At 49.1% G+C, this 22,092-nt stretch overlaps 1 protein-coding gene across 1 annotated transcript in view; it reads right to left on the reverse strand.

Moving 5' to 3' along the window:
* Positions 1-1,002: 1,002 nt before the first annotated feature.
* The window catches only part of LOC144120729 (sodium-coupled monocarboxylate transporter 1-like), an 86,088-nt gene continuing 64,998 nt past the window's right edge, over positions 1,003-22,092 (reverse strand). Inside the window, exons 12-14 of the mRNA XM_077653393.1 lie at positions 7,626-7,712; positions 6,469-6,626; positions 1,003-1,066 (exon numbers count right to left, since the gene is read on the reverse strand). Coding sequence (XP_077509519.1) covers positions 1,003-1,066; positions 6,469-6,626; positions 7,626-7,712 — 309 coding nt within the window. The remainder of the gene's footprint in view (positions 1,067-6,468; positions 6,627-7,625; positions 7,713-22,092) is intronic.

The following is a 22,092-nucleotide window of genomic DNA, read 5'->3' on the forward strand; positions in this document are numbered from 1 at the left end:
ATCATGCGAGTCCAGTGATGACGACGGTTCCGTAAATGAGCCGAGCACTAGGAGTGAAAAACCGCTGCGTCGAAGGCACCCAAAACGACGGGATCGGTCACAGGCTAGCGGATACCATTGGGTGAGCCGCGATACGGCGAATTTGCCAAGCAGTAACTCACGAAGCGTAGAAGCAAAGACCACACGTGGCACGGGATCACAACGGACAGTGCCGGGCGCCAAAACAACCGAGACCAACAAACCGGGACCTGCGTCCGAGGCAGTTCCGCGGAGGCGTTCTGACCAACGCGTTTGAAGAAAACTCAGACAACCACCTTACGGACCGACCACTAACGGCTTACTGGGAAATCTCAAAATAATTCTTCCGTTCTGCCGGGTGTGGTTGAAGAACCTCGGTCTGGGACAAGTCCACCTTCTGCTCAGAAGCCTTTGGCGGTGCGCAAGGATACCGAGAAACACGAAGACTGTTCACAGCCATCGAGCACTTTCAGGGTCACCCTTCTCGCTTCTAGCATGCCGAGCTGCTCCACGTCCGAGTGTTCGACAAGCCTCGATGCACAGGCTCACAAAGCTATTGTCACCATTGTGAGAAAACAATGCCAGCGCAGCCGGAATTCGAAGTATTCGAAGCTCGTGCAGGAATCCTGGGAGCAGTGGTGTAAGGAGCGTGAAAAGACTTTCCGAAACGATCCCGTAAACTCTACAGCCTTAAATTCTTTGGCTAATGGCAGGGAAGCTTCACTGGCTACAACGAAGGAAGCCACCGGGTCTTCGCTCGCTTCCGCTGCTTCCATGGCGACCTGTGCTTCGGGAACCGGTGGACTGGCTCGTGCCGTCAACGATAAGCTCCCCAAAGAGCCTGTTGCAAGCACGTATTGCGGCATCAACCCAGCGAACCTTGATGCGGCCGTGCCCAGAGAATGCCTCCTGCAGCTACTCTGGAACCCTCTCCTCCTGTAGCTGACCCGTGTCCCAGTCGTTCAGCTGCTTCGAAGCGCTGCCCTATAGCTGCTTCGTGGCCGTGTCCTGCAGATGCTGGACGGTCCTCTCACGAAGCTGCTTCGGACTGCATGGCGTCAGCCAGAAGAACAGGAGCATTGCATTTGTCAAGAACAATGAAGTAGCGGTTATCCTGGACCTTTTCGGTCGTCATGGCCCATGATTCTGGCCCTTTTGCCGAAAGTTACACTAAGAGAAGGAAGAGGAGTGGTCATTGAGCGGTGTCACTCATGTCGCATGGAAGGAGATGCTTTATAGTACCAGTGTTTCTGCATTTTCGGACGTTCTTTATACTGAGGAGAAAACGCAGCGCTATCGGTTAATTAAGCACTCTGTTCAGCAACCTTGTTTAATGAGTACTCCTTCACTACGAAAGGTGCACGCAAAGTTCGAAAAAACATTAGTACACTGCGCTGTTCGTGGATGCCAGTGAGTTCAGGAAGGACGTGCAGAGGCAGTTATTGGAGAAGTGAGCGAGAGGGTCGGGCTTCAGGTGGGAGAATGGCGACCAAGGCTTAAGAGTTTAAACATTTGTTTGTGAATAAACAAGAGTTTTTCTACACGAAGAGAGCTTGCATAGTACGCCGCCACCATACGGCAGGCCTCATTCACACAGCCTGTTTTTTTCTTGCTACGTCGCGCCGGCAGCTGACGGAGGGGGGCGTTTAGGAAACGGCTACTCCCCGAAATCGGGCGGCCGGCGCCGCTGGGCCCTGCTCTACGTTTCCGTCGAGCGGGGGCGACAGAGCCCCGCCCCACGGAGAACGCGCAAGTCACAGCGCGACCTCGCCTCACGTGACCCACGGTTTACTTGCAGTGAGCGAGAGATGGCGCTGGCGAGCGTCGCGGCTTCTGCGGCGGCGGTGACGCGCGGGTGCGTGGGTGCGCGGGCACCATGCGGGCGAGAAGAAAAAAGTTTTTCTCTCTCTCTCGTGTGAGCACATCCTCTCTCTCGCCCTATCTGCCTCCTCTTTCTGCCTCTTTGCCTTCCTGATAGAGACGCATCGCCTCTTCCTTGCTTAACCCTAGCTTGAGCGCCTGTTCTAACGTTTTTACCAAATCCATACTTTCTGCCGTCGAGAGATCGGAAAAATCCGAGACAAAACAAGAAAAGAAACAAGGAAATGAATCCTGGCATAGGCTCGCCACCCATCTTTGTCACGGATCTCCCCGGAGATCACTCGGACCGAAAGAATGAACTAGGCGACAGGTGTAACCACACAGACGCACATTTAATACACCCTACGTGACACAAACACTAACACACAAAACTAACAAAACTTACACAAAACACAAAGACTATCAATACACACGACCCGGAAACACTGCCACTAGCGTCTACTACTAAGTCGGCGTTCGTGCTCATGGTTGGTTCGGTGCGGATGTGGCGTTGCATGGGTCCAGTAGCCGGCGTCGAGGTGGCGTTCGAGGTGCTCAGGCTGGCGCCGCTGGCGTCGTTGCTGGCGGTGTCGTTGGCTGCGCCGTACAAGCTCTTGGCCCAAGCGCCAGTGGAGGTGATGCCGGTGTTGTTGGCATTGGGGGCACCACCCGGATGGGTGGCAACAGTGCTGGAGACACACCTGGCCGTAGCAGGTGGTAGCGTCCTCCGTTGACTCCCCGGAACGTGCTCAGGAACGGCTGGAAGTGCACGGTGTGAACCCGTAGAACTCGAGCTCACCGGAGCAGTAGCCGGCGTTGCTCTCTTCCAGCCAAAGTGTCCCTGACCAGCTAGAGCCTCCGCTTCTCCGTTTTTCCCCCGTGCCTCGCTCTCCCTCGCGCTTTTATAGCATTGGCGTTAGTCCATGTGATGGTGATGACGATGATGATGTCCTGAGGCTGAAGTAACGTCAGTCCGCGTAATCTTTGTCGTCGTCCTCTTCTTCTCTTCTCCACCAATCATCTCTTCCCACCTCACCGCATACTTAATCTTCTTGATTCTTCGGTTATCCCACGTCATCCTTATAGCCATCCTCGTCGTCTTCATCAAACCTCTCTCTTTCATACTCCTATTTCTCTATATTATATGTGACAAAGCGATCATTTTACTATAGCATTAATCAGTGCTGCTAGCGATGGGCCACGTTAGGAACACTCGAGCGTGGTGGAGATGCTGGAGATTATTAAGGCAGAGGGAATTATAGTCCTTGATAGCCTTTTGAAAAACAAAGCCTAGCTATACACAACAAAAAAAAGGCCGGCACCGTCTGGACGACGTCGAAGTAACGAGCGTTAGCTGTTTGGTTTACTAGACGAAGAAGGGAAAAAGAACCCGCAGCTCGTATCGAGAAACGGAATTTAGTACCCTTTGAAACGGGGTGGACTGCCACCGTGCTTGGCTAGGCGTCCACGCACGCCGCCTAGCGCCATCTGTGAGAGAAATTATGATGCACGTCTACCTGTTGTTCATTACACCTCCTCAAGATATGTCCCAAACGGAATTTGCTTCGCTTGGGGGTCAAGGTGGGCCTAGAATTCGGCTTGTGTTGCGATATGGTAAGGCTTCAATTAGTAATTGCATGTATACAATGTATACCTATTATTTAATTGTGGTTTTATTTTTATTTTTATACCACAATTCATAGGGTTCTATTTGCCTACAAATTCGGTTCACAAATGTCCCCAGATGGGTGCGCCTTGTTGTCGGAGCGCATATATATATATATATATATATATATATATATAGCCCGTAATGGGACAGTTTTGCTACCCGTTATAGGGTATTTGTTGGTGAAGGAGGAAATCGATGGGAGGGCACAACCAATTTTCATGGCCGCCATCTTGGATTCGAGAAACCCAAACTATGCCAACATTTCGTCCCCTGACGACATAATCACATAGTTCCACCTCTATCCACCATATTGGACCGTGACGTCGTCATTGGCACGTGGTAGGTGGTTGTTTCTACAATGCAATTGTAGATGGCGCTAGAAGCCTCAATGCGAGATGTGCTGTTGTCTAGTTGCTGCCGCAGATGGCACTGTCATCTCAGTGTGGTAGCAGACCCCACTAAATCTCGAAACGTGATGAGTACGGGCTAACGCTCTTTAAAAAACAGCAGTTGCTAACCATGAGCCATGGCTTGCCCGGTCATGGATTGCTCCGCTTCCTAGTCATGACAGCAAATGAAATCAGCTTTTAAATGCTTGTCTAACTTGTATCCGAAGTGGGGCGTATGTCGGAGGATATGCTCCGTTCTTTCGAGCTGGGCGTGCTCCAAGCGCGCCGCCTGAGGTAAACACGGTCAGCTGAATGGTTAATTGCAGACATCTCTTTTTAGGTGTGTGCGCTCCTGGGCGAAGCTATTCTTAAACCGCAGTCACGAAGCCGGCCAAGACCACAGCGGAAGTTAAAGCCGCCCAATGGTTAATCGGGAGCGAAGGCAATGTCGACCATGGTTAATCCCTTCGGTCACGGTGTCACCATGTGTATACATAACTTGCTTTGTGTGAGTTTCGGTTGGTGTTGGGTAATAACAGGCTGCGATGAATGCATTTGGAACCTTTTACAAACCCCGTGGTATCATATTAAGCCAGGCATGTGAAATGGGCGCACAAAACTTCTTTCATATGGAGGCCTCTGCGTTTTACGTAAGCGCTGATATGGTTACGGATAGTGCCTGTTTTTGTTTGTTTGTTTTTGTTAGGAATGCTTCAGCGCTTTAAAATGCTTAAAGCTAGCTTAACTGTTTCACCAAAAATTATGTGGAGTCACGTTGTGGGCGTAAGAAGAAGCGGCAGAAATTGTCATCAGACCCACCGTCGTGGCTCTGTGGTTAGGGTGCTCGGCTACTGAGCCGGAGTTCCCGGGTTCCAACCCGACCGCGGCGGCCGCGCTTTCACAGAGGCGAAACGCTAAGGCGTCCATGTGCTGTGTGATGCCAGTGCACGTTAATGATCTCCAGGTGGTCGAAATTATTCCGGAGCCCTCCACAAGGCTCTGCTTTCTCTCTATCTTCTTTCTCTCCCACATTCCTCCCTTTCCTTACGGCGCGGTTCGGGTGTCCACCGAGATGTGAGACAATTACTGCGCCATTTCGCGTCCTCAGAAACCAATTTTAAAACCAAAAACCAATTGTTAAAGGTTGATTTCTTTTTCGTGCAATCATGGCGTGTTTCTAAAAATAAACCTGAAGATTTGCAAGCTTTCTACCTACTGGGTAATATCTGGTGAGTGAAAGGGTTACATTGAGCTCATGCGAGCATTTCAGGGTCGGTTGAACAGCACCTACTTTCGAGCACGGAATAACCGCCATCATAAAATGCTTAATACGCTGGAGATCTATGATGCATGCTTTAGTGCAAACGACTGGTTATTCGAGTTTACGTTACACGTGTCGACTGAGCAGAATTATCGGAAGTTGATTATACTGTTTAGTAATCCTAGTCGCAGCAGTTTTACTGGCGGAAGGCTGAACGTGCTGCTTAAAAATTTAAACCAGAATAACTCATCTTCCAGTAATTAGCGGAAGCATTACACCGTTTTTTTCTGTATACGTTTTTGGTGCGACTCAAACAGCGCTCTTTTGATTAACCATTTTGCAACTGCGGCAACGCAGCGTGTGAAAACGCAGCTTCTGACGAAAAGTGTCTGAACGCCGACATTCATAGAGAGCTGAATAATGACATGTACTGCGCAGCAAACTCATAGACAATTAAAGGTAGCAAATTGAGAGGCTCGTGGGGGCATACGCATTAAAGAAGCCGGCAGTCATCGAAACCAAGGGAAGTAGAGGGGAATTCCATTATTCTTATGTTTCCTCAGTGGGGAAAATTAGCTATGTAATTATCTTAGAAGATAATTTAACACAGGGCAGAAGAAAAGACAACTACACGCCGACGATGGGAGCCGAACCGAAGACCTCTGCATGAGGCGTGTAGCGTTCTCCCAAATGACCAACGGCGGCTGTCTGTGCTGCTTTTGGGTGAATTTTGATTCGCTTGACTACAAACCTTCACAGCCCTTCTGCCGACCATAGCGGCGGACGTGGATCGTCTTGTGATTAAGTGACCGAAAAGGGTGGGCGGCGTGGGAGCCGTCTTGTTCAATATACATATATGGCCTTCAAAGCTGCCAGAGATGCGCGCGGATGTTCGATAGTCAATTAGGTGTGCGTGCTGCGGAGTGTAAGCGTCGTCGACTAAAAAAACTTAAATAGCAACGCGCACTTTCCCTGTGCAAAATTTTCAGTCTTCATACGTTCCACCTTGCTGCTATAAAGAGAAAAAGCAGGAACACACTGCATACTTTTCCTTCCGCCGCTGACTTCTAACGGTATGAAAGTCATTGGGCCGGTTTCATCAGCTGCGACGACAGGAATTTCTTTGGCTCCCACCAACTCAATACGGACTGTGAGCACTTCACGCGCGCCTGCTCTTCGGAGTAGCGCCGGTCGCTTATGGATGCGCCCCCCCCCCCCCCCTGTCCGCATCTTCAACGTCCTGACTAAGGGAGCATGCGACGTATACGCACCTGACGTGGCGCAATGCACTGGTGGATACTGCCGTGACGTTGGCCAGACAGCCGTCGATGCTCACATCCATCCTGGGCGGCTCGATGCCGGAAAAGCTCCGGCCCACGGAGTGCCACAGCAGCAGCGCCAGTGACACCAGTGTCGAACTAGCAGCACCCTGGAGGCAGCGCGCAAGCAGGATCATCACTGAGGGATAAACGTTGAAGCAGGATCCACATACGTTGAACTGTTGATGTTGCACGCATGCGGTTTCGGCTAGTTTAGAGGGGAGCCCGCAATCGATCACTAAAATACCGTTGCTGGTACTACAACTTTCATCACACCTGCGCCCATTGATGCCCCGCGGCTATAAATCTCGTTTAAAAAAAAGCTTTCGTTAGGTAGTAATTACTCACTAGCATGCACCATTTGGGACTCCCCTTTATACGTTGACCAAATCGTATTGCATGTCGAGTCACTCGCTGAAAACTCCCCGTGCTGTTCAGACAATTCTGTAACCAGAGCCGAAACGTTATTAGACCCTGAAACTACCAAAACACGTCTGAGGCTCGACCGGTTTCTGCAGTGACCGCCAGTAGCGATATACTGTGCTGTGCGAATACATTTGGACGGAAACGATTCTTGTTGTCTCCGCAACGCTGAAGCGCCAGATGATTTCAACAGTATGGTGACTCTGAGATAACAAGCTCAGCTCAGGAAGATAACCTCTCTAACTTCAGTTATTAAGCATCAACTAAACAAACGTTACGAATAAATGCGCATTAAAAAATTTCATGAAAACCTGTTTAGAGATGAATGGGAGGCTATTCAAGCTTGTTTTCGTTTTCATACTCAAGGAAAACGCGTCGCCATCTCTCAGAAGTTGCCTTATAGAAACCACAACAACACCTGAAGAGTCATTTGCGCGTTTGCGTGAGTTTTAGGCGCTCGCGTGATTAATAGCAAGAATTGTAATCAATACATCGAAAAAACAAACCATTCCGTAAGTTTCTTACTTAAAATGAAGCGCTCTTGTAGGCAGGACCGTGTTAGCACGCATTTAGAGAAGCCCAACGTACCAGACACTTTTACAAACTGTCACCGATCAACAACAATCGTTTAGTTTCATCGCAGGACTCTCAACTGCTTTCCCTTTTAGCTACCTTTGAGCACGTACCTTTGTGTTAGACCACGGAAACAAAAGTGCCAGGAGGAAAAGTCCGCACAATGGACCTGATATGCTGTTACATATGACCATGGTCACCTGTAAAAAAAAATGCCGGAAAGCCTCGTCGTTAATGGTGGTTCTATAATGCATGAAATTTTCACCAGGAACCCCGAGGCGTCAAAGAAAGCCATAGCCACCACTCTAGTGTACCTTGCTCATGTGGGAACATCATCACAGTTTATCAGTCATGGCGTACAAATCACCTCCAGAATGGGTCGTTTAAGAAGCACACCTTGAGCTCCCTGGGAGTAGCCTCCGTCCATGCTCGAGCGGGTTTCAAAACAACCTGCCTGTCGGCCTTTAGTTCTTTCCGTGCGCCCAAGCCTATGGCCACTCCTTATACGAGCCTTCTTGAACACAAGAGGTGTTTAGTGAAATGTAAGTGATGTAACAGTTTTTAGGTTTAATGTTGACTTCTTTAAATTCGATTGCCTTCGACATAAAGCACGGCTTTCTTATGCGCACAGTAGCACGTGGAGCATTCACGTAGGTGCTATATGCATGCGGTTATTCAGCATTTCCCGTGGATTCCTGCCGCCGTCATTAGATTTCTTTGAATGTTTTGTTGATTTCATTATGTAAACTTTTTTCATGGGTGCACTTAGCTTCAGTCAGCTGCGTTATCTTCCACTGCACAGAAAATGAGTTGCTAAAAATGCTTCGTTTTTCATTTTCTACTTGAATTTAAATTTTCCTACTTTTCTTACTTTTACTTGTGACTCGCTTTAACCGCTCCTTCTTTCTCCTCTCCCCTTGGAAGCTACTGGCTCTTGGGGGTCAATAGTTCGTCAATGTGGCCCGCGTGGCGCAATGAGTTCGGAACCGCTGGTGTAGAAGGGTTCAAGTGAAGCTCTGACCATGACTCGCAGCAAGCAGACTGTGAGTTTGTGATATGAAAGTATACTATAAACTGCTCCCCCAGAAGGCAGAAAATAAGAAAATCGGTGTTTGCCAACAACACCAACACCAATGACGGCAGCAACAGCTGCAGCAGCAACCACACCAACAGCAACAATAACAATTCTTTAACATGACAGTTAATTTTTGAGGATGAGTGACTGATCGATCGATGTTGGTGACCGACAGATCGATGGTGTTGATCTTGAAGTCTTCTGATGGTTCGGTGATCCGGCGACACGTTGCGGAACAGACTGGACAACTTCTTCGGGACACCAGCTCTTTATTGTACGGGCGCTCACAGGCGACCTGCCCTCCGATCTCCAATCTCCCGTTCGCGCCAAAAACTCGCCCTTAAATCCCTTCGCCCAGCATTCTGGGGACCCTTTTTGTAACCAATAGGAAATGCGCTTCTCGGAGCCAATCAGGAGAATTTCGTTCAAACTGAAGGAGCCAATAGCACGCCGATGCTCACGTTGTTGTCGCGCGGGCACCGCGCGAATTCCGCGAAGACGTTGCACATCTCCGCTTGGTTACAGCACAGAGACACAAAATCACTAAAAACGCCAGCGGAAGCTCAGGGAAACCGAACACCCAGTCCGAACCACGCACACTGCCCTGGTCGCGCTCCCCAATTCTGCTGCCTGCTCCGAGGCGTCCGGCCCGTCCCGCGGCCGGTTCGCCGTTGAAAGCAATAAATTTACACGCGACCCCCTCTCGAAACCCCAGGGGTCCGCGCGTCGGCCGCGTCTTGCGGCCCGAGTGCGACTTTACCAGGACGGGCCTCCTCACTGCCGGTTAACTGTAGTTGCCGCCATCTGCCGCGTTTGTCTCAAAACAAACCCATTTCGGCGGCGCCTGGATGGCGGCTTCTCGAGGAGCCCCAAAAACAGCTAACACACATCAACCAAGGGGGCCAAGTCACCGGCTTCGGGGTGCGCGCGCGATCGGTCCCTGAGCAACAGCTCGAGAACTTAACTCCTCCTTACCGAGAATGTTGTGCGTACACTCGCTGTACGCACAACACAAAGCGCGTTACACCAATGGAAAAGTGCGAAGGGACGTACGAACCAAAATATACTAAAAAGCACATCGATAATACACACAACTACCACATCTAACAAAAGCAACTTAAGTCTTAACAATGGTCCCGATAGTTTTCGTACAAACATATACACGCAAATTGCAACACACACTTTCAACGCATTCGTACAGTGCGATGAAGAAATATGTCAGGGCATTGAATCGCGGTTCCAACTTAACCCCGTTTAACTTGAAGCATACCAATGCAGTGAATTACACCGACATGTCACACCAAACGAGGAATAATGAATCAGAGCCAATCACGCGCACACACACATCAAGGCAGGGCCCTGTCCTGCAAGCACTCAGTCCGCCATGTCGGTCGCTACCACACATGAGTTAGCTCTTGCACTTGAGTACCATGCTGCAACAAGGGCACCCCTTTCTCTTTCTTTCAGCTTCCAATGTCGCTATCCAGCCTCGAAAGAGCATCTGAACTGGAGGACATAACTGTCCAGCCGCTTTCTCTCTTTAACCTTAGCTGCGCCCATCCATTTGGGTTGCGTGTTACTGTGCTGGCCTGTATCCAGGACTACTTCCCCATTGGTGAACTCTTGTACGGACGCGGCGTTTTCGCTGTCCTCGTGAAGCGCGGTTTCACTCTCTGCCCTTATCGTTCTATCAGCCAACTCAAAAGCGTCCTTCTGCACTCTGCTCAGCCCCTCGAAAACATCGGGGGTCAGTAACGCGTCTACTCCCTCAGCCAGCTCATCTGTAACGGCACAGAGTTTGAAAGTTTGCGGGTTCGAGCTGCCGTCTCTCGTGACCAAACTCAGGGGAACATACATGAGATCAGCCGGGACCGTGTGGCTGAACGCGCCGCGCAGTCGCACCTTTCCCGCGCCTTGCGCTTTGACGTTATCGGAGACAACCTCCTTCCTCAGTACCGTTATGTCTGCACCTGAGTCCAGGCAAGCCTTGAACGGGCGCACACCAGAGATCAGCTCCACCCAAGTTAGTCTGGAGTCCTGCGCTGGCTCACTTGCCCCGATCTCTGTCTCCGCCTCCAGCTCACATGCGGCCCTCGCTGTTAATATCGACGACAGCTGCGGCTCCCCGCCTGACTCCTGACCAGCCACTCCCTTTGATCTAGTCTGCGGACAGTTCCGCCGCATATGACCGAAGTCCCCGCTGCCAAAGCATTTCACCGCAGGTCGGCGTTCGTTTTTTTGCTCGCCGCCCCATGTCTGGCAGCCTGCCTCTCGTGGCTGGCCATAAACTTCATTCGGCGCGTCCATCGTTCTCCGGCAGTGCACGACTCTGCTCTCCTCAAACCTTTCTGCAAGCTGAGCAATCTTTGTGGGCTTAAACCACTCTCCTGTTTCGTGTTGCAGAACATATGCGCGCAGCTCGTCTGACATCATCTGTTTGGCGCGGTCCGCGACCAACAACTGGCTCAAATCCTCTAGCGTCGCGACATTTCGGCTACGCAGGTAATAATCCAACAAAATTTCCCAGCTTAGTCACGAACTGACCCAAGCTTTCCTTGCCCTTACGGTATGCATAGAGCCTGCGCTTGTACTCTTCGGGGGTTAGTTTCAGCTCGGTGAGCACCAGCTCTCTGATCTCTGTATAAGGGAGCACCCGATCGTCCGACTTGTTGGCGACCAGAGTGCGGCTCTTCTCATTTAGAAAAGGAAGTATTACCTGGCCAGAAATGCTATCAGGGATTGAACAGCTCCGGAGCATACTTTCCGCTGTCTTAAACCATGCAGGCACAAGTTCATCAGATTTGGGCATCGGTGCGAGGACTGCCCTCAGGTCATCCGCGTACTGCCCTAATTTTGTCCTACCGCCTCGACCTGCACCCTCGATGGTTCTAGCTTCAATTTCGAGTCGCTTCAACTCGACCTCCAGTCTCAGCCTCTCTATCTCCAGCTCTCGTTCCCTGACTCGCATAGCAGCGTCACTGCTGCCCGTGGCTGCTCTGCCCTGCCCCTCCTCCGGAGCGCGCTGCTCTTCCGAGTTAGATACGTTCTGCGGGCTTCCAGCCCCTGATTCCAATCCCCCAGATTCATCTGCCCGTTGAGATTGCGACCGTGTGGTGACCGACATGATTGACCCGTAGCAAGCAGGAAGAGGGCCCACCTGAATTCCTCCGTCGCTGTCGTCCCGCGTCGACCCTGAAGGATGGTGCCCCGCTTGGACCGCACAGGGTGCCGGTACGAACCGGCTCAGTAGTCACCTCGCGCTGTCACCTGGAAGTGTTCTTATAGACGCGTCCCTTACTGTCTCGGACGCCTGCACCGAAGGGATGTTGTCTCGCCGCAGCCGCAGACGCCGCCTCGTCCTTTCCAACGGCTGCAGCACTCTCTTGCTCGGAGACCTCTCGTTGCTTCGCAGATTTGCACCAGTCTTCGTCCAAGACTCTCCTCAACTGCCGTCACCTCTTCGACTCCAAAAGCTCCAGAGCCTTCGCACCAGGATGTCGCCTCTCTTCGCTAACAACAGCCTCCGAGGCCCGTCACCAGGAGCTCGCCTGCTTCCTCCGCAACGGCGCCCACTTCTCGCGATGATCAGCCGCAGCGCCGGGGCCTCTCACGAGGGTGTCGCCCTCCGCTGGTGTCCCATTGTGCCCGTGTCCGTGTCAGCTCCGCAGAAAGCCGCCGGAATCATCCTGTCGACTGCGCCAGTTAATTTTGATGATGATGATGACTGATCGATCGATGTTGGTGACCGACAGATCGATGGTGTTGATCTTGAAGTCTTCTGATGGTTCGGTGATCCGGCGACACGTTGCGGAACAGACTGGACAACTTCTTCGGGACACCAGCTCTTTATTGTACGGGCGCTCACAGGCGACCTGCCCTCCGATCTCCAATCTCCCGTTCGCGCCAAAAACTCGCCCTTAAATCCCTTCGCCCAGCATTCTGGGGACCCTTTTTGTAACCAATAGGAAATGCGCTTCTCGGAGCCAATCAGGAGAATTTCGTTCAAACTGAAGGAGCCAATAGCACGCCGATGCTCACGTTGTTGTCGCGCGGGCACCGCGCGAATTCCGCGAAGACGTTGCACATCTCCGCTTGGTTACAGCACAGAGACACAAAATCACTAAAAACGCCAGCGGAAGCTCAGGGAAACCGAACACCCAGTCCGAACCACGCACACTGCCCTGGTCGCGCTCCCCAATTCTGCTGCCTGCTCCGAGGCGTGCGGCCCGTCCCGCGGCCGGTTCGCCGTTGAAAGCAATAAATTTACACGCGACCCTCTCTCGAAACCACAGGGGTCCGCGCGTCGGCCGCGTCTTGCGGCCCGAGTGCGACTTTACCAGGACGGGCCTCCTCACTGCCGGTTAACCGTCGTTGCCGCCATCTGCCGCGTTTGTCTCAAAACAAACCCATTTCGGCGGCGCCTGGATGGCGGCTTCTCGAGGAGCCCCAAAAACAGCTAACACACATCAACCAAGGGGGCCAAGCCACCGGCTTCGGGGTGCGCGCGCGATCGGTCCCTGAGCAACAGCTCGAGAACTTAACTATGACCATTGGAGACAGGCATATGCAGTCGCCAATGTAACACACGATTACGCGTGCTCCAAAAAAAATGTCGCATATTCAGAACTCGATTTGCGGCAATGAAAATCCAAGTTGCGAGGAGTGCAGGGGAAGGGTAAGGGCCTTTAATTTACTTATTTAGAATATGAGAACGCAACAACCGCCTGCTTCGAAGACTATACGTATATTAATACCGCCTTGCATGGCGCACCTGTAAGCTCCTGGGGGAAGTACCTTGTACGACGAAAAAGCATTCGTTGAGTCAAACAACGCTGATGACTGATTGCACTTGTCACCTGAAGTCTCCACTGACTTGCTCGAGTGCTATCCAGACTGGATCGAACAAGTTTTGGCGAAGCAATGAAACCACGAAATTATGGCATGCAGTCCATAGACAGCTTTCGCTAAAAGCAGCATTTTTCAGAGGGAGTGGTTTATTTGAGAGCAATGTAGAGAGGTCGGCCTGAAGGATCGTCATCTGGCCTGCTACCCTGAAGCGAAGAAAGGAGGTTAAGATGGGTGACGAAGTGGACAAAAGAGATATGTGAATATATGCAAGCACATCAAGAACGCGCTTCAGAAGTGTGAGTCGAGACCACTGTTGTACAAGAAAAGCAGGAGTGATTGTGTAGAATGAAGAGATTTCAAAATCTGCGGCCAAACATCCAGTAGAAAGCCCTCCGAGAATGGCCTTCTCTCGAAACGCGCCAAGGAAGCGCCCGACGCTAGTCTTTGGTGCGCACACAGAGGGCATGCTGCAAGTACCCCCATTTTCAATAGCTTAGAGCCCAGGGGGTTTGCTTCTGGGCGTGTGGCTTGCAATGTATCCTTGGGGATAATTTTGACCAACTGGGGTTCTTTAGCGTGCACGGACGTGGCACAGTACACAGGCCTCTAGTATTTCGCCTCCATTGAAATGCGACCGCCGCGGCCATGATTGACCCCCTCGTCTTTCGAGTCAGCAGCCGAGCACCATAACCACTGAGCCCGGGGCTCTGACTCCGGGTGCTGGTGCTGCTGCCACCTCCACTGCGGCTGCTACTTCCGCTGCGGCTGCTGCTGGATCCGCGGTCCAGGGACGGGAAGGAGCTCGAGTGGTCCTTCCTTTGGGTGGATGCTGGGTCGTCGCAGGTCCGGGATTTATATCTTGACTGGTGCTTCGATGTTTTCGCTTGGGGCCGTTGAAATCGTTTCTTGCAGCTGTTATCGCCTGTGCGGTGCCCTCCTCCGCAGACAATGCAAATTGGGTCGCATATTTCTTACTTTAGGTGCTGGTTGCCGCAGTACGGGCACCGTTGTAGCGGTGGCTCCGGACTTTCGTCACTTTTGTGTCCGACTCTTCTGCAGTTCTTGCACGCCTCTACTTTTGGAATGAAGGGGTAGACTGGGTACAGGACTCCGAAGTATACGATGCTATCTGGAAGTTCGTCTGCATCGATGTGGAGCAGAAGGGACTTTGATGTTCTTCCCATGGTTCTTGCTTGTATGATCTCAGGGTTTCTTTTACGGAATTCTGTCATCATTTCTGTCAACAGGTGTGCTGGGCGGGAGTGGCCTCTCACGGAAAGGGGACGGAGCTGCAGTCATTAGTCTAAACTCGATCTGGCACTCCACCACATTCAAACGCTCACAGACCGAATCAAACACTTGGAACAAGAAAATAGTAAACTAAAAGCACCTGCCAAGTCTAAGGACTCTCCTCCAAAACTGCTCCCAATGCCGGAAGTCACAGAAGTGGAAACTACTGTGAGCGCATCAGTCGAAACACCAGTAAGCGTAGTAAGGAAGGAAGAAACACCTCGCAAAAAACGAGCAGTAGCTGACATAAGAAATCCCTCATTGGAGGATAGAGTCCCAAAATTCGAACAAAAAGTGGAAGAGCACAGCCAGAAACTCGATAACCTACCACAAGGAGTTGACAATTTAACACAAGGACTCGAAAAACGCATACAGGATGTAGATCACAACTTCGGAGTAATCGGCACCGTTTTACAGGAAAATTTACGTCGGCTTCCCCCGTCAGCTCAATCGGCGCCAATCGATCTGTCCCAGCTAATTGGCCAATCCTAAAACAATAAAAATTTGGCAGTGGAACTGCAGGTCTATGCGCAACAAAAAAAACAGATCTGCAGTTGCATATTCAATCGCGATCCGAAAAACCTGACGCAATAGCGATCCAAGAAACCAGAATGTCTCAACTAAGACTGACAGGGTACCAGGCAGTTCTGCCATGTCACATCGTAGGACAGCCTTCAACCACTACGATGGTACATAGAAACCTTACCGTGGTTAACCACGAGATTGAATACGTAAAGCTCGACTGTATATTTATCGAAATTCTACCTAGTGAAAGAAACTCCTCTTTGTTCACACTGAACGCATACAGCCACCCCAGGGCACAGGCTGCACCAGCGAAAACCGCTATACTCAAAGCCTTAGAAATCGCAGGCCAAAGCCAAACCCTAATTGTGGGAGACTTCAACGCTCAACACGTGCAATGGGGACACGCAACAACATCCATGCAGGAAAGACACGGCCCTGATGGATTTTATGAAGCAAAGAAGGCCAACCCAAAACACGGACCCCAAGCTACCTATCAGGATAGGCAACAGCGAGAACAGGGACACGTGCCCAGACCTCACGATAGGCAAAAATTTCCCAGACATAAGCTGGAGCAACACCAGACAAAATATAGGAAGGGGCCATTATATCATGACGTTTAAAATCGCCATTGGCAATCTCAAACCCAAACCCAGAAAAGACAGAAACATCGACTGGGACAAATATAGGATGATCCGCGACCAAAATCAGGAACCGATTACAGACCTAAAACGGTGGATACAAACCCTCCTATCGGATGTGGGAAAGGCCGCTAAAGAACTAGTACTTGACCTAGGCGTAAATACGATTGACAGCTGACTTACGCACACGTGGGAGGCAAGGCAAAGACTGGAAAAAGGATGACTTAAGCAAAAATGCAACAAAAACTTAGAAACTGGATAGTCATACTCGCGGAAGAAATTCACCAACACTTTGTAGAACTCACGAGACAGCAGTGGAACCATATCTGCGAAATGTAAATGGCAATCTAGGCACGACAGAGACCTAGAATCTTCTGCGGCGTCTCCTTGATCCGGAATCGAACAAAGCTACAACTCAAAAGGAAATCACCAAATTTTTAAACATAGGCCCAGGCACGGATCAAGATATTATAAACACGCTAAAGCAGAAGTACTTCTGCACAACCCGAGAGGCGAAGTCCCTCCCCGATTATAAAGGACAACCTAACCCCCTTCTGGACGCTGACATAACAATGGCGGAAATCAAAGCAGCCCTCCTTAAGATACGCAGGACATCCGCTCCGGGAGAGGACGGCATTAACAATAAGACCCTCAGAAACCTAGACGACGCTTCTATCACAGCCCTCACGGACTTTGCGAACGAGTGTTAGAGGGAGGGAAAACTCCCAGCGTCTTGGAAACATGCCATCGTTAAATTCATCCCAAAACCGGGCAAAAAGCTCGCGCTCGAAAACCTAAGACCTATTTCCCTTTCTTCTTGCATAGAAAAACTGTAGAGCACGTCATACTAAAGAAGTACTTTGATTTGGGCTAGTTGGTTCATATCTTGAAAGAAGTTAGGACGGCGCTAAAACGACAAAGACAAAGAGGCACGAACACAACAGGACGGGCGCCAACTTGCAACTGAAGTTTATTGCACCAAACCCCTACATTTTATGCATCAACTGAGCCGTATCACAACAAGCTTATCACACAACAAAACGCAATTTCTTCAATAGTCAGAACATCGGAAGTAGGCGCTACTTTTACAGTCCAGAGACGCCTTCTGCACTATCCACTTGATAACAGCATTATTCTTACTTTATAAGTCCCCAGATTAAATGATTGCGCAACCCACATGAAAGCAATTGATCATCCAAATGATACACACACGCTTGGGCAAGGCAACCAGCGCGCAAACTCAACAATCGTGATTTAACACAAAGAGAAAATGAAAGAATGACCAACAACAAACGCGGAAAATTTGGTGGACATGAAAACTTAAACCTTCGGGGGAACCTCCCAGCGTCAATGTACTATAATTATCGTCAAAAATTAAAAACCTTTGAGAAAACCTCCCAGCGTCAAAGTGCTACAATATTGGTTTCTACACAAACGTCTTTTCGGTCGATAAAACACATCGATGAAAAACAATGTATGCAGAAAACTTGCAAACGTTGAAACCTAAAGACAGCCTTCGAGAAACGCCACCTCAGCGTCACTAATTGAAATGGACGGCCTACTAACGCATGCGCTTCCCGCTTTCTTAATAAAAAATGCCTCCACAACTTCTCGCTCAAATCTGTCTTTACCGCTCTTCAAAAAAGTTGTTTTGCTCAGATCCGGACTACACCCCTTGCACGTCTTGCAGTGATCTGCAAGGAAACTTCCATGATGTTGGCGCACATTCCGCAAGTGTTCACTGGCACGTTCATTAAAACAGCGACCGGTTTGCCCTATGTAAACTAAACCGCAGCTTAGAGGAATCTGATATACAACTTGTGATCTGCATTTCGTGAACAGTTTTTGATGTTTAATAGGGCAACCCGGTCGTTTCTTATCCGGTTTTGACATTGTGCAAATCTTTGACAACTTTGATGGGGCCGAGAACACAACCTGCACCTGATGTTTGCTTGCGACTTTTTTTTTATATACCATGGGACACCTTATGCATGTACGGAATCACAGGGACCAATTTTTTTGCTTCCGGAAGTTTCTCATCACAAGGCCGCTTGAATTTCTGGATTAACATTTCAGAAACAGCCAAAATCAAATGGGGCGGGTAACCCGCTTCGTGCAACCTCTGAATTTGGGCGCGAAAGCTCATAGACATCGTGTGATGGCACGACTTTCTTAAGGCATTCTGAAGGGAATTAGCGATTATTGCTCTTTTTACAAGTTTAGAATGAGCACTATCAAACGGTAACAGCCCTTTCTTAGATCTGGGATTGTACGCCCAGCATAGGTGATCCTCCATAAAAACCAATCTAACGTCTAAAAACTGCAGCTCGCGATTCACTGGTAACTCCCACGTGAACTTGAGGCCCTGGCTGTTACTGGTGAAGACTGATAACACACTTCCTGCCGCCGAAGCTACATCGGACTCATGACCATTCTTCATGATAACCAAAAAATCGTCCACGTATCTAAAAATGGATACTACACGTGGATCTCTAAGTTGAACTTTGATTTGATTCCCAACAGCTGACAAGAAAATATCACAGAGTACAGGTGCCACTGAAGACCCTATGCATACACCTTTTTTCTGGACAAAGAAGCTACCTTCAAATGAAATGGCTGTCGAGCCTAAGTAGAATTCTAACAAGGCTACAAAACTATCACTGCTAATGCCAGCTGCATTTTGAAACTGGACGTTTTGCCCTCCCTCGAGTACATGGGTTTCTCCATCGATATTGAAGATTTATATTACTCTGTTCCTCATCACGGACTTCTAAGCGCGGTCAGAGATAAGATCATAACAACAGGTGAAGTTCAGTTTCAAAATGCAGCTGGCATTAGCAGTGATAGTTTTGTAGCCTTGTTAGAATTCTACTTAGGCTCGACAGCCATTTCATTTGAAGGTAGCTTCTTTGTCCAGAAAAAAGGGGTATGCATAGGGTCTTCAGTGGCACCTGTACTCTGTGATATTTTCTTGTCAGCTGTTGGGAATCAAATCAAAGTTCAACTTAGAGATCCACGTGTAGTATCCATTTTTAGATACGTGGACGATTTTTTGGTTATCATGAAGAATGGTCATGAGTCCGATGTAGCTTCGGCGGCAGGAAGTGTGTTATCAGTCTTCACCAGTAACAGCCAGGGCCTCAAGTTCACGTGGGAGTTACCAGTGAATCGCGAGCTGCAGTTTTTAGACGTTAGATTGGTTTTTATGGAGGATCACCTATGCTGGGCGTACAATCCCAGATCTAAGAAAGGGCTGTTACCGTTTGATAGTGCTCATTCTAAACTTGTAAAAAGAGCAATAATCGCTAATTCCCTTCAGAATGCCTTAAGAAAGTCGTGCCATCACACGATGTCTATGAGCTTTCGCGCCCAAATTCAGAGGTTGCACGAAGCGGGTTACCCGCCCCATTTGATTTTGGCTGTTTCTGAAATGTTAATCCAGAAATTCAAGCGGCCTTGTGATGAGAAACTTCCGGAAGCAAAAAAATTGGTCCCTGTGATTCCGTACATGCATAAGGTGTCCCATGGTATAAAAAAAAAAAGTCGCAAGCAAACATCAGGTGCAGGTTGTGTTCTCGGCCCCATCAAAGTTGTCAAAGATTTGCACAATGTCAAAACCGGATAAGAAACGACCGGGTTGCCCTATTAAACATCAAAAACTGTTCACGAAATGCAGATCACAAGTTGTATATCAGATTCCTCTAAGCTGCGGTTTAGTTTACATAGGGCAAACCGGTCGCTGTTTTAATGAACGTGCCAGTGAACACTTGCGGAATGTGCGCCAACATCATGGAAGTTTCCTTGCAGATCACTGCAAGACGTGCAAGGGGTGTAGTCCGGATCTGAGCAAAACAACTTTTTTGAAGAGCGGTAAAGACAGATTTGAGCGAGAAGTTGTGGAGGCATTTTTTATTAAGAAAGCGGGAAGCGCATGCGTTAGTAGGCCGTCCATTTCAATTAGTGACGCTGAGGTGGCGTTTCTCGAAGGCTGTCTTTAGGTTTCAACGTTTGCAAGTTTTCTGCATACATTGTTTTTCATCGATGTGTTTTATCGACCGAAAAGACGTTTGTGTAGAAACCAATATTGTAGCACTTTGACGCTGGGAGGTTTTCTCAAAGGTTTTTAATTTTTGACGATAAGTATAGAACATTGACGCTGGGAGGTTCCCCCGAAGGTTTAAGTTTTCATGTCCACCAAATTTTCCGCGTTTGTTGTTGGTCATTCTTTCATTTTCTCTTTGTGTTAAATCACGATTGTTGAGTTTGCGCGCTGGTTGCCTTGCCCAAGCGTGTGTGTATCATTTGGATGATCAATTGCTTTCATGTGGGTTGCGCAATCATTTAATCTGGGGACTTATAAAGTAAGAATAATGCTGTTATCAAGTGGATAGTGCAGAAGGCGTCTCTGGACTGTAAAAGTAGCGCCTACTTCCGATGTTCTGACTATTGAAGAAATTGCGTTTTGTTGTGTGATAAGCTTGTTGTGATACGGCTCAGTTGATGCATAAAATGTAGGGGTTTGGTGCAATAAACTTCAGTTGCAAGTTGGCGCCCGTCCTGTTGTGTTCGTGCCTCTTTGTCTTTGTCGTTTTAGCGCCGTCCTAACTTCTTTCAAGACGTCATACTAGACAGACTGCAGTCCCACAAGCACAGAGAGAATTTATATCCAAACACTATGGTAGGCTTTAGACCACATTTATCAACATAGGATAGAATACTCAGACTAGCAAACGAAGTTCTATCTCAGGAGCAAGAAAGGAGCACAAGGGCACTTCCAGCTCTAGATTTAACCAAAGCATTTGATAACGTCAAACGCAAAGCAATCCTAGGTTCTCTTTCACCATTGAATGTAGGCGAAATAACGTTTAACTGCATCAAGGGCTTTCTCTCTGATAGAATGGCTAAAATTCAAATTGGCACAATCAAATCTCACACCTTAAGTTTAGGAAACAGAGGAACTCCACAAGGATCTGTCCTGTCCCCCTTCTTATTCAATATAACCCTCATCAAAATGGCACATGAACTCGCCAAAATCCCAGACCTAGAACTCTTTGTACGCGGACGATATCACCTTTTGGACCACCAAAGGGAGTATCGGCACGATACAAGATACGCTACAACAAGCGGCAGATGTAGTAGTACAGGAGGCACAAACCGCGGGACGTGAGTGTTACCCCCAAAATCTGAAGTCCTCATCCTAACCCAAATCGTCAAAGAAAGAATAAAGCGCCTGAGATCCAAATATATGCGGAAGGGGCAGCCATCGTAGAAGTCGAAACACTAAGAATATTAGGAATGCTGATACAGTCAAACCAAAAAAAGCGAGACACTAATGAACAAACTGAGAAACACCATCAACCAACTTTCCCTCCTCATCACACGCATCGCGAATAGGCGAAGAGGAGTTAAAGAAGCCGAGACCAGGAAACTAATCCAAGCCTTCGTTCTTAGCAGAGTCATCTACTCTACACCATACGTCACCCTCGCTGTCAGAGAAAGAGATGACCTGGATTCTCTAACTAGACAATCCTACAAAATTGCGCTCAACCTCCCCCGTCATACGCCAAATGAAACACTACTACAGTTAGGAATTCATAACATCTTAGCGGAAATGATGGAAACACACCTCACCGCTCAATAAAAAAGACTATCAGGCACTGAAACGGGACGTTTCATCCTACAGAAGGCAGGAATACAATATGAAGGAGTGCATGCACACACCTTGCCGATTCCAGGACATGTGCACGAATACTTAATAGTCCATCCTCTGCCCAAACACATGCATCCACACTACGATACGGACGGAAGAAAGGCTATGGCGGAAAAACTTCACGAAAGATTTACTGTTCAGAAAGACAGGGCGCATGTGGACTTGGCAGAACATGCTGACAGACACGCCTTTTCTCTGGCAGTTGTCGATCATCGAGGTTTTCCCCTTGCATCGGCGACAATCGATAAAACAAAATTTCCGGTGGAGGCAGAGGAAGCTGCCATAGCTTTAGCCGTTGCCTTCACCACTGCCAAATACATCATCAGCCACTGTAAAACCGCAATTCGAAATTTTGCCAAAGGAAGGGCCCACTCCGCAGCCATCAAAATATTACAAAAAATATCCAATGCCCGCCAGATCACAATGATCTGAGTCCCCGCCCATTCGGGCCATCCTAGAAACGAGGCGGCGCACCAATTTGCCCGAGTATTCGT

This window comes from Amblyomma americanum, chromosome 1 (genome assembly GCF_052857255.1).
Source record: "Amblyomma americanum isolate KBUSLIRL-KWMA chromosome 1, ASM5285725v1, whole genome shotgun sequence".
NCBI lineage: Eukaryota > Metazoa > Arthropoda > Arachnida > Ixodida > Ixodidae > Amblyomma > Amblyomma americanum.